Here is a 12,259-nt window from a genome sequence, read left to right on the forward strand (position 1 = left end):
AGAAGTGGTGGTCCTTTTAAAACCCCAGAGATGGATAAAAACAAGTTCTGAAGTCACCATCACTCATCATCATTACGCTCTTGATCTCCAGAGCAGGGGAGGGGAAATATGTTGCAGACGATCAGAGGCCATGAAATGCACTAACAGGGAATAAGCCATTACAGCACTTACTTTGACATGAAGCAGAGAATGTAAACCAGGATGAATAATTAGAAGAAGAAGAAAAAAAAACAGAAAATTGCAGCTTTCTCTTGAGTTCTGGCAGCGTTATTCATTTGTTCTCTGGTGCAACTGCAGGGTCGATCTTAACGTCCTCAAAGTGTGTAAGACACACAACAGCAATTTTGCGGCCAAGGCCTGCTGTAAATGGAACGCATAATACTGCAAGAACCGAAGAGGGGATCAGGCAGCGGGAAGGGGATCTACTGCAGCCAAACTGGAGAAAGATATATGTATTGATCTATTGTTGTATCACCACAGGTACCATGGCTCTGAATAATGTAGCAGTGAGTTCCTCCAGTGGCGACTCATTCGAGCAGCAGGACAAACTGACCATGGCATCTTTGCACCACAGTACGGTTCTCTACAGCATGAGCAATAGCGGCCAGCCATCCATCAAGAAGGAGCCTCTGGAGGGAGGTGTTTATTCCTCGTACCATCACGGGCTCCACTTGGACCCCAGTGGTCAAATCAACTACTCCAGTTCAGAAGAGATTTCCTCCAGCCAAGGTCCCGCCTCAACCGTCGAGGTCACTGCCGTCAGCTCATCCAGCCCGGACTCAGAGGTCTACACCACCCTCACTGTCAGCACACCCCTGATGGCTCAAACAGAACCGAGCAACCACCACCTCCAGCCCACAGAGTACCTTGGGGGCCACGAGGTCCGAGGGGCACCGTCCTCACACCTGATGGGCCCCGGCATGAACAACAACTACATGAACCTTTCAGAGAGCAAGGTGGATGGCTCGGGTTCAGGAAGCATGAACGAAATGGTGCGGGCAATGTGTGGGGAGATGGAGGCTACGGAGGGAAAGGAGCTGGCCAAACTACAGACAGTGCAGATGGATGAGGACATGGCTGACCTTTAACCTCAAACCTCTCCCTTTTGCAGAAGCACTCAAGTCCGCCCAAGCAGTGATATGATGAATCTTTTTACTCCTTTTTGTGTGCGTGTGTGTGGGTTGTTTTTTTGTTTTTGTTTTTTTAAAAAAAACATTCATTTCCTTTTCAATGTTAAATTATTTGCATTCATTTGACTTTTACAATGCACTCAAGTCAGAGAGGAGCCCAGTAGGTGGGCTTTATCAGTTTATCACGAAATAATAATAATAAAAAAAAAGCCTGTGACATGTTTTAAAAGCCCAGCTTCCTAAGACGAAACATTACGATGGTGATGTGCTAACAGAAGACGTTGCTGTAAGCGTTTAAGCCGTGTCTAAATGTGCATTTTTATAGACTGCACCTGCTACTTCCTGTTGAGTGGATTTGATCTGCAGAAGCAGGTGCTGGAAAGCCTCGAGTCATGTGACAAGGATGTTCCTCCAAACTAAATGCGTCATCTGGGTCAAACCAAAAAGGTCATGCTGTAGGGGGAACAGCAAGTGAGCCTCTATGATAATGGTCAGTTAAACAGCAACAGCTTTACTGAAGGACTGCACACGCGTTTATAAAGAGAATAGGTCACTAAACACACAAAGCTGCTGATTTGGGGGTGGGGGAGTGTCCTTCAGTAAGCACTTTAGATTGTCTACAAAAGCCTCACAAATCAGTACTAAAAAGTGCAGCTTTTTGTGCTTTAACTCATACCAAATGAGCTGGGAGGGTTCAAAAATGGGACAACATTTAAGACAAAATGTGCCTTTCTGCTACTTAACATACACAATGGCATTGGCCTGTTTGGGCATTTGCACTACCATAGTGACAATACAACGGATGTGTTTCAAACAGCCTTTGTGTTGAGGGTTTTGTCATGTGTGACACACCTCAACAAACGCACAACCCTCTCGGCAATGGCTCCTATTTCAAGCCTCATCATCAACCTGTGAGACCAGCATATGAACGATGATCAAAAAGGTCAGCTCGCACGCTGGACGTCACATGTTTTTTCTAATGCTGCAGCTAATACTATGTCAACTTGATGTGGTGACACCGTGCTGTATCATCTTCCATTATGACCCATCTCCATGATGTCAGTGATCACGAATTATATTTTTTCTGTAAAAACCAGGTGCAAACATCACGTATGCTTTCGAAAAGTATAAGGAACAAAGGGACAGAAGTTATGGACGTGACTAAGTGGACAAATTGTGTTTTTGTTTTTTAAATCGTCCCACTTTAAAAACAGAGAGAGATTGTGGTCATTTCTCTTTGCGTGGCATCATCGTGTTTGGGACACTTGTGCCTTGTACTTTTTTAATCTTTGTCTTGTGACTAACATAAAATGAAGCTCTGTTGTGGCTCGTGCGCTGCCACGCAGCTTCAGAGATTTCCCACTGTCACCGTCGCCGGGACATTAGTCGGGTATCAACTGAGGGAAAGACACAGGAGTGCAGAGCCCATTTGCTTTTCACAGCAGGAGTTCTCGCTTTCATACGTGACCATAAGCGGGACATTTCAACCTCACAGCCAACTCGCACCATGCATATTTATCAGTGGATCTACATGCTAGTGGCCTCGTAACACTTTTCTTGAGGATCTGTGACATGATCCTCTCATTTGAGTGGGCATTTCAGTGAAAGTATCCTCAGTGCTTTAATGTCATAAACCAAAAACGAGTTGTGGGAAAAAGATAGTCTTTTTTGTGTCTTTGTTGCTTTTTGTTTTTTAATCTTAGTTTGAATTATATGTTTGTTATCTGAAATTATGTGAATGTATTTTTCTAAATCTCCATACTGCAATAAAAGTTTATATTTATAAAAACAGAAAACAGGCATTTTTAATTCTTTCTAGAAGATGACTAATAGCGTTATTTAATTCTCTTTCGTCACAGCATGTCTGAGATAAATGGAAGTTTATGATGGACAAAAAGAACATCTCATCTCAGTGTTTTGGAGTCCTGTGCAGGATACGGGGTTGGGGAGGGGTGAACTGGCACACTTTAATCCAGCGAGCCTGGTGCAGCTCTCTGCAAACCTGCAGTGATCGTTTGCACATGCCTGGCAACCTGGAGTTCATTAGGCCTCCTTTTCTCATCTCAGTCTCTGTAATTCAAATAAACAGCAATGAGATTTCCAGAGGTAAAGCTCCTTTTGGGTGGGGGGTCTGCAGCTCCCCACAGCTCAGTCCAATCCAATGGTCTTTTCCCTGAGCGAAGGCCAAATCCCCCACTCCCTAACTTCAGCATATGGAAGAATGAATCTGAGGTGCTGTCACTCACAGACACAGAGTCGATCCAGAAAAGAGCCGAGGCTCTTCTCAAGGCTTGAGGGGATTCGCTGTGAATTCATGAATCACAAGCCAATACTTGTTCGCGCAATGGGCACCTGACCAAACCAGCACTGGAGAGATAAGATGGAGACAAAGTTTGACAAATGAATGAACAGCAGGGGATTTTTATTTTCTGCAGTGTGTGTCTGTGCTGGATTATAGGAGTCGTCCTTGCTCGGGGAATCCTGGCTACGGGAGTTATATATGATCTAGCTGATGACCTAAATAAACAGAGGCTGTTTGTCTGTGCTCACTGTTGAGTCACAGAGAGGGGGAGAAGAAAAATGGCAGGGACTATCGGGAAAGGGAGAGAGAAGCAGGCAACCTGGATAAAGTTACCTGTGCACAGGTGACCTCGTTGCCATGGGCAGTGGATTAGCTGATTGTTAGGTATCAGGTAGCTCCTCCTGTAATATTGAAGAGGGTGAAAACAGCTTTGTTGGAGCCCAGAACAATATCCCATTTGCAGCAGGATCCCATAGTCTGTGGATCTCACGGGGAGGGGAGAGGAGGGTGGAGAGGGGGAACAGAAAACTCCAAATTCCACCTTTGTGTATTGTGCCTAAGAATTCAGCAGAAAAGGAAAATAAGCACTGCCACAAAGACGGCGTGTTTGGATTTCTACAGCAGAATGTTTAAAGATTTCATAAATAAAATGCTTTTTTATGGGCAAAAACAAAGAAAAAAAACCCCAGGACATCCCCAACACCTAACCAAACAGTGCAGTGGATCATTTTGTCCACAATTTCAAACACGCAACGTGAAACATACTCAGGCGAGCAGTTAAAAAGGAGGGAACTCCCCCAGAACTCTGGCCTTATTAAAAACACTGACCTCTGATCTTTCAGATGGTTTCAAAGCTGACATTTAATGCGGCGCAGCAGACTGCAAGCCATATGTAACATGACCTGGGGAGCACGGTACTCCGCTGCTCCACGTCCCACTAATGAGAGGGCAGGGGTCAGCGGGTACCAGCCTGCCCTGTACAGACCCACCATACAGGCCGAGCCCCGGTCCTGGCACAAACAGTCTGCTGGCTCCAGCCGGGCTGTGGAAAGTATGTGGCAGTGTTTGAACTATGGAGGGGAAATAATGACCTTGTAGAGTTTTCTTTTACCTCCTAAGTTGTTGTTTGGCAGAGTGTGAGGTATGCACACATGTCTGCTGCATCACCCAGTGTGGCAAGAGATGGGGTGGGGGGGATGCAAACAGCATGATTCACTGCTTTGTTCTGGAGCACAAGGACAGAAAACATAACTCATGAGGACAGCTTTAAGTGTGCATGTGTGAGTCTGAGTGTTTGTGTGATGCACTCACATTCTCGCTCTCTCTCTCACACACACACGCACACACACTCAGGGGCAGCAGCTGGGAGGCAGCATCAAGTGCACACCACAGTGGTCAAAGGTATTTCCCAAAGAGAAAAAAAACACCACTTTGTAACAGGAGCTGCGCACATGAGGACTGAAGTGACCAATGCAGACCATAAGGCGCACCCGCACACCTGCCACACAACTGCGCGACTCCTAATACCCAAATACCAGCTCATCCTCCATCCTCTCAGGGTTTTACATTTGGACTCGGATGCGAAGTATTGTCATGGCGCCCCCTCCCTGCCAGAAGGCACACATGGCTCCCCGGCACATCACGTTGAAATTGTTCCCTTTTTAAATTTTTTGTTTTGTTTGTTTGTTTATGGATTGGTCTGCCGACCTCGTTTGTTTATCCATCCAAGAAAAGAGTTTCTCTAAAACATGGGCATGTGCTCCTCCACATGCCCGGAGCGTGTTTACCGAGCAGAGCGCAGTAAAAGCCAAGGCCGTAATTGCATATTTGTGGAGGTGGTCCTCTGAGGAAATGCGTAATGATTTTGATGAGGAGGGGCGGGTGGGTGAGTGGTGATGGTGGCAGTGGTGGAGGGGGTCTAACCCCAGTACACTTGTACCAGGTCTAATTTTCCAACATGACAGGAAACTCTGTTAAGCTGATAATTGCAGCTCCAATTTCATTTAACTCACTCATGTCAACAGTTGTGTTTTGTTTTGAGAGAAGGAGCTGCCTTTTTTTTAAAACTGCCATCCACATAACCGGATAAACCTCTTTTACTCCTAATCGAAGAGACATTTAGAGCATCTTGAATGGGCAAATCTCCGAGGCAACTTATATTTACTTATATTTATTAATCTGTTGCCCAATGTGGAGTCAGTCATATGTGAGCTGCCATATGAAACTAAGAAATACCAGGCGTCACTCATAACCGGAATCCACCTATGCGTTGTTGATTTGGGATTTTTTTCCCTTTAAATAAATAAATGATTCATGTTAAATACATGTTGTTGGAGTGACATTTTCCTTTAAGGGGAAAAAACCCCACAATGCTCAAACACCATGGAGACTAAATCTGACATTTTTCACTCAATTTAAACAGCATCGGCTTTGTTCCAATCCATACAGCTGAAATAGCACTTTGGATTTAGACAGACTGAAAACCATCTGTTAAGTGAGCCAGTGCTCGTTTCAATTTTCCTCTATATTTGAGGGGAAAAAATTAACCCTACAATAGGAAACTTACCCCCCACCACCCCTCTCTTTTGTCTTTTTGACGATGACATTTTTATGAAGTGTTTTCACTGTTTTGAGTTGTCGCGCACTGAAATTGAGTAAAAGTGCGACATTTCACCTATTTTTTTAAAATCAATATTGCACAAAATGCTCTGGTGTATGCTGCTGTCAAAAGGCTAATTAGTCCAAATAAGGAGTTGGAAGAGCATAATTCAGAGAGCTCAGATCAATGGCCTCCTTTACGCATAAACCCCAGATTAATGAGAGAAGGGGGGAGAAGGGAAAAAAAGTTTATTTAATTTTTTTCTGTGAAATCGGTGCTGGATTTCAGCAGCACACAGGAAGGGAGTCGGGGTTTATAAGTTAATAAAGGACGAATGAGACAGCGTGGGGACAAAAAGAAAAAAAGTACAAAATGAGGAATCCCTGCTCCCTGGAACGAATAGGCCTAACGACTGATAGCCTATCCGAGTACTGCATTAACTCCTTGTCGGGGTATGAGCAGACCAGCACTGGCCGTGGCAGAGGGGGAGAGTCCACATCTTGAAATAATCTCGCCCCCCGGGCTGCTCGGGTTAAAGGAGGAGGCGCGGCGCAATGTGGTAGAAATATTAGAGAAACCCGAGAGCCGCTCATCAGACAGCTCATTTACTGAAGCACTGAGGGTTTTACACAGCCCGAGTGCTGCTTACACCCCAGCCTAGTCCCGTGTCCACCTACCTCAGAGGGTTTTTTTGTTTGTTTTTTGCATAGGGTATCCGCTTTTACTCTTGTTCCACATTATAAATCCCACAGCATTAGTTACATTTGAATCAAATTGAGGTTTTGGGCTTTTAACTGCGCATGTGTGAGAAAAGTGGACATTTGAATGTTTTCTGTTTTTTTAAACAATAATATATAGGGATGCTTTTTTTCCCAGTAGCTATAATTTGAGCTTGGTGAGACAGCGGTCCATCCAAGAGGAAAGTGCTTCAAATTAATGAATACACGCTAAACAATTCGTTTCAAATTTCATAAATTATTTGTTTTTCTGCAGTGTTTCCATTTAATATACCACACAAATTAAATTCTCGTCTTTATGACCTCGAAAATGAGATGCTGCATTTCAAGGGCCTGTCCTTTCAGCGAGTTCAAATAGCAGCATAGCACTGAAGCGATCACGTGGATGTTTAACCCGCAGTTTTGAATTCATTTTCTGTTTTTATTATTTAATAGCCTGGACATTCGCCCATATTCCCGAATATTGAGACGTTTTGTTTTTCACACGTTTGCCCGTAAAATCTTACAGCGTGATTTACAGCCTTGCTCCAGAGTCTTTAGAAGTGCATTTTACTGAGTTTGACAGCACTAAAACGAGTTCAAAGCATTAAATCTTTATCACAAAAATATGCCTTAGCGAGATCTAAGGTCTTCAAAAACAAAAACGTTTTCTGTGAAATTGTTTTTGGTTAAATTTTGTATATATTATAATTCAATCCCGCCCCATATAACATATTGAAAGGGGGGTTTAAGTTTCAGACTCTGGTGTAGATAAAGAAATGTGATCTATATGGCTCAAACCAACAACTGCACCACCGAGGACCAGTGTCGCAGTGAACTCATTTACTAATGGATTGGTTTAGAGTTTCACCCCGCAGAAAACACTGGAGCCAGTGCGGTGCCCGTCTAATCCTTGAAATATAAATGTATAGGCTGCAGACTGAAGGGGGTCTCTCCAGAAACCCAGTGATAAAAAGGAGAATGAAGCAAAAGAGTGGCATCTTTTATTTGTCCGGATGGGCTATAATATTAATATTAAGACTCACGTGGATCAGCAAAATGTTTGTCACCAGCAGGATGGATTTTATTTTATTTCAGTTCTATAAAGTGTGTATTAAGTGTTTATGTGTTATTATTAGTCGTGAGGATGTTAGGCAAATTGCAAAGGTCCACTATGATATTTTAACAACCTCTCTCTCTTTCCCTCTTACTCTCACACACACGCACACACACACACACACGCTTAAGTGGCTGTTTTCCTACTGGTGGTCTATGGGCCGTAACACGTTTGGCAGGTAGTGTTGGTTCCTCGTATAAAAGAAGTTCGTAATGGCGCATAATGGACCCAGCTATCTGAGGAACTTATTAAATTATATCACCTCATAAAATAAACGGCTTTTGTTAATTAATAGGCTATCAAAGGTGAGGGTGAAGCAAGAATGTCCAGCCTGCATGTAATTATGGTGTCCACAACACACAGTGATGGTAAATCGAAGAAAAAAAAACAGAAAGAAAAAGAAAAACAAAGACTTGGGATTGGTTAAAACAACATAAATTTCAGCAAAAAATAAAAAAATCTTCTGGGTTTCTACTTAAAACTATTTGTTTATAAAAGCAGACTACAATCTCTGTTTTAATCGAGCATAAACCTGTCTTCAAAAACCAAAAGCTCTGTGTTTTTGTGGGTTCACCCTCCACTGACTATGATTACTGATAACGTGTGGAGGGAGAGCATTCTGTGGTTTGGTTTTTTTGTCCCACGCGGGAAGGTCTGCCGTCCATAGTCACCGTTTAAAGAAGATGTAGCCTCCATTCAGAACACGTTAATGCGACTTTTAAGAGGTCTGTAATAATTGATTAGTGTTTAGGTGCTGCTCTGCTCCCTCGGATGAAGCGGAAGAGGGACTGTGGGGGCGGGAGGTGGGAGCGCTCCTATTTCAGCCCCTGACGCACTGCCTCTGGGGAGGAAACGGAGCTGCAAACTCAGTCCTGCTCTGCTGTACAGGGTGCAGGGCAGAGGGAGAGCCAATCACCGAAACGCAGAGGCTCCCTTTAAGCCTGACATATCTCCAACAGGAACAAATTGTCCCAACAATCAACATCCCAATCTGCTGCGCGCATCAGGGGCTGGAGTGGAGTGGATAGCTTCTAGGCCCGTGCAGCGCGGTCGGATTGCGCTGGATTGCACCGCGAGGACTCACAATTAAACGAATATAAACAAAGTCAACGACAGCTACCGCTTCTTTTTGGATAACAGCGCAGAGGACTGAGCCCCGGACATCATGTCTATATTACCGTCCTTCGGGTTTACACAGGAGCAAGTGGCGTGCGTTTGCGAGGTGCTGCAGCAGGGTGGAAACCTGGAGAGGCTCGGCCGCTTCCTGTGGTCGCTGCCCGCTTGTGATCACCTCCACAAGAACGAGAGCGTCCTCAAAGCCAAGGCGGTGGTGGCCTTCCATCGGGGGAACTTCAGAGAGCTTTATAAGATCCTGGAGAGCCACCAGTTTTCCCCGCACAACCATCCGAAGCTGCAGCAGCTCTGGCTCAAGGCGCACTACGTGGAGGCGGAGAAACTGCGGGGCCGGCCGCTCGGAGCTGTAGGGAAGTACCGGGTACGGAGGAAATTCCCGCTGCCCCGCACGATATGGGACGGTGAGGAGACAAGCTACTGCTTTAAGGAGAAATCCAGGGGGGTGCTGAGAGAGTGGTACACGCACAACCCATACCCGTCCCCGCGGGAAAAGAGGGAGCTGGCCGAGGCCACGGGACTGACCACCACGCAGGTCAGCAACTGGTTCAAAAACAGACGGCAGAGAGACAGAGCCGCAGAGGCGAAGGAGAGGTACGTGAAACTGTCACAGCCTCGCTGCTGTCTCACTCCACGGCAGAAAGCGTTTAGTGTTTAAAAAAAAAACATGTTTCAAGAGCAAATTATTCTTTGGTAAAAATGCTTTTTGTAAGTGGCTTCAAGCAGCGAGAATATAAATGAATCAGTGACAGCGCTCTGACAGCGTGGCCCTGAAGTAATCCTGAAGTAAAGAGAAAAATATAAATCCTTCTCATGCGAAACACCTCATTCAAATCGTCCACGCACTGAGTATTTTAGGACGTGTTCACGTTTCCACATCAGATCTGTCCTGATAACAGTGAAGGTGTTAAACAGCAGCGAGATGTTGTCAAACGCTGAACTCACTTCAAAAACGCCTGACTTGTCTCGACTCGAATTGTAATCCAAAACAATTTGAAATCCATCAACGTGACTTCTTTTTTAAAAATTTCTTTACAAAAAAAAAATCATAATAAAATAATATGGACACTTTTTTGAGACCATGGAAATTTGAAATATGTTAGGCTGTGAGGTTAAATTAGGTTACATGGGGATATAAATGCGTCTAACACACGACTTTTACTTTAAACAGATCAGCAAATGTAGATAATATGCGGTGAAATTAAAAATCAGGAAAAGAATAAGAAGGCGAACAATAATAATGCTTTTTAATCATTTCTCTCTCACAAAGGACAAATTTCGTTGTTAGCAAAAACGCTGCGGTTTGTGCGCAATATCCATCCACGTTTACAAACTAATAAAGACGTTTCCTCAAGGCCCGCCTCGCTGATATAATGTCATCTACTAAACTGAGAGCATTTTTCTCTAAATTTCCCCGTTGTTGTCATTTCCAGGGAGAACAGCGAAAATAACAACGCAGGCGGCAACAAACAGAACCAGCTGTCCCCTCTAGACGGAGGAAAGTCTCTCATGTCCAGCTCGGAGGACGAGTTTTCTCCACCTCAGAGCCCCGACCAGAACTCAGCGCTTTTGCTTCAGGGCAACATGAGCCACCCCGGGGCCTCCGCTTACCCCATGTCCGGACTGGGGGCCCCACAGCCGGTGCACGGCATGCACGGACACCCACACCAACTGCAGGACTCTTTGTTGGGACCTCTAACCTCCAGTCTTGTGGATTTGGGCTCTTAAAGAGGCTGTCAGACGATCAGATTCGACAAAAGAAAACAGGAAAAAAAGAAAAAGACTGATAAGTGTATCAGATTAAATACATGTATGAAATAACACTATAGTAGCCTATCTTATAATATAGACTGACTTGTCTGTCGTTAAATTTGGTTAGAACTAAATTCCTTAAGGCGCTTAACCCATATACCCCCTCCACAACAGGAGCTTTTCTGATCTCCTGCACATGGAAACACACAAACAGGACCTTTCTGAAACTCTTAACGAAACACTTAACTGGACTGCCCGTTCCTTAATTTATGATATTTTGTTAAAGATAACAAACAAAAAAAAATATAGCGACCTCCTGCTATGGAAACTAAGAGGTAACGTTTTCATTAGAGTCATGGTAATTAGTTTCCAATAAAACAAAACTAATTAATTTGTCTCTGTGTTATTTGTGTATTTAGCGAGGGGCAAAAAAAAAAGGGGGGGGGGGGCTGGTACTGCCTTTTATAAATCCAAGCAAACCAAAGGAAGCACGCCATTAATAGGACAGATTTCTATTATCTTTCTTTTTTTCTTTTTGGGGGGACTTGAATGAGCCCGTCCTCTAACAACTGCACAACAACTAAACAAATCTCCGAATCTGCACGGGTGGGATTTGAATCGGAAATTATTATAAGTCGCCTTTTTTTCCTTCCAGCACGGATGAAATCCTGTTCTACTGGTTCTCAGCTTTTCAACAATAAACCGAGAGTCATGACGGGAAATTTAATTCAACACTAATATGAGTCAACATCAGCAGCTGTCTGTCATGAGGCTTGTGTATACGCAGGAACCAGCTTTGACTCTTTTGAAAATCGCTTCTGCTCCATCATACATGTTTTGGCTACAGGAGGAAGGGTTTTTTCTTCCTTTTTTTTTTTTGCGTAATTTTTTTTAATTTATTATTTTTTTTAGCCCAGTTGCTGCGGATCATTGGCTTTTTGTTGCCGTGTTTTCTTTGCTCTCTCTGAGAGTTTGCTCTGTCGGTTCCGGGCCATGAGAAAGTGCCACCGTTCAACCTTTACCAGCCTCTTTTTTTTTCAGAAAAAATATGAGCAAACATCCCATATGCGAAAAAAAATAGCTTAAAGTTTAGTGACTTATGGCATCCAAAAGAAAACAAAACCAAATACATGGACTTTAGCATTAAGCAAACAGCTGTAACCACTGAAAACAATCAGAGCATTAACAGACACACCTACTCTCACAGAGGTCAACAGAAGTAATAATAATAATAATAATAAGGTGGTCTGAGAGCAGGAATCTGGTGAGGACAGCTCTCTTGCCCCCCACCCCCTCTGTGCTCTCTCTGGGCTCATGTCAGGGTAAATTGTTTTGAGCAGAGAGCACCGAGGATTTCCTGAGCATAATCTGAAACAGTCGCCGCTTGCATTACTGCCTGATTGCGAAGATTGCAGAGCTGCAGGGCTGCAGCTCCCACTCTCAGTGAAGGAAACCTTGAGGTATTCTCCATCCCAGAGGCCTCACTGGTACGACTCCTCTCAGCATTTCATT

The 12,259-nt window shown here is 44.1% G+C and overlaps 2 protein-coding genes across 2 annotated transcripts in view; both read left to right on the forward strand.

Annotated features, from left to right (window-relative positions):
• The window catches only part of six4a (SIX homeobox 4a), a 4,995-nt gene extending 3,792 nt beyond the window's left edge, over positions 1–1,203 (forward strand). The window contains exon 3 of the mRNA XM_005723971.2: positions 481–1,203. Within this exon, the coding sequence (XP_005724028.1) occupies positions 481–1,088 (608 nt within the window). The 3' untranslated portion in view covers positions 1,089–1,203. The remainder of the gene's footprint in view (positions 1–480) is intronic.
• A 7,478-nt stretch (positions 1,204–8,681) lies between these two features.
• On the forward strand, positions 8,682–11,138 carry six1a (SIX homeobox 1a). The gene is made up of 2 exons (XM_005723974.1): positions 8,682–9,589; positions 10,429–11,138. The coding sequence occupies exons 1-2, from the start codon at positions 9,030–9,032 to the stop codon at positions 10,721–10,723; spliced, it is 855 nt and encodes a 284-aa protein (XP_005724031.1). The 5' UTR covers positions 8,682–9,029; the 3' UTR covers positions 10,724–11,138.
• The last annotated feature ends 1,121 nt before the right edge of the window (positions 11,139–12,259 follow it).

Source organism: Pundamilia nyererei, unplaced genomic scaffold (genome assembly GCF_000239375.1).
Source record: "Pundamilia nyererei isolate P.nyererei 1_Seehausen unplaced genomic scaffold, PunNye1.0 scaffold00010, whole genome shotgun sequence".
NCBI lineage: Eukaryota > Metazoa > Chordata > Actinopteri > Cichliformes > Cichlidae > Pundamilia > Pundamilia nyererei.

Excerpts from the sequence above, each read along its gene's own strand:
- six1a (XM_005723974.1), top strand. The coding sequence starts at position 9,030 with ATGTCTATATTACCGTCCTTCGGGTTTACACAGGAGCAAGTGGCGTGC. Across the intron at positions 9,590-10,428 it reads GCCGCAGAGGCGAAGGAGAG|GGAGAACAGCGAAAATAACA; the intron begins GTACGTGAAACT and ends TGTCATTTCCAG.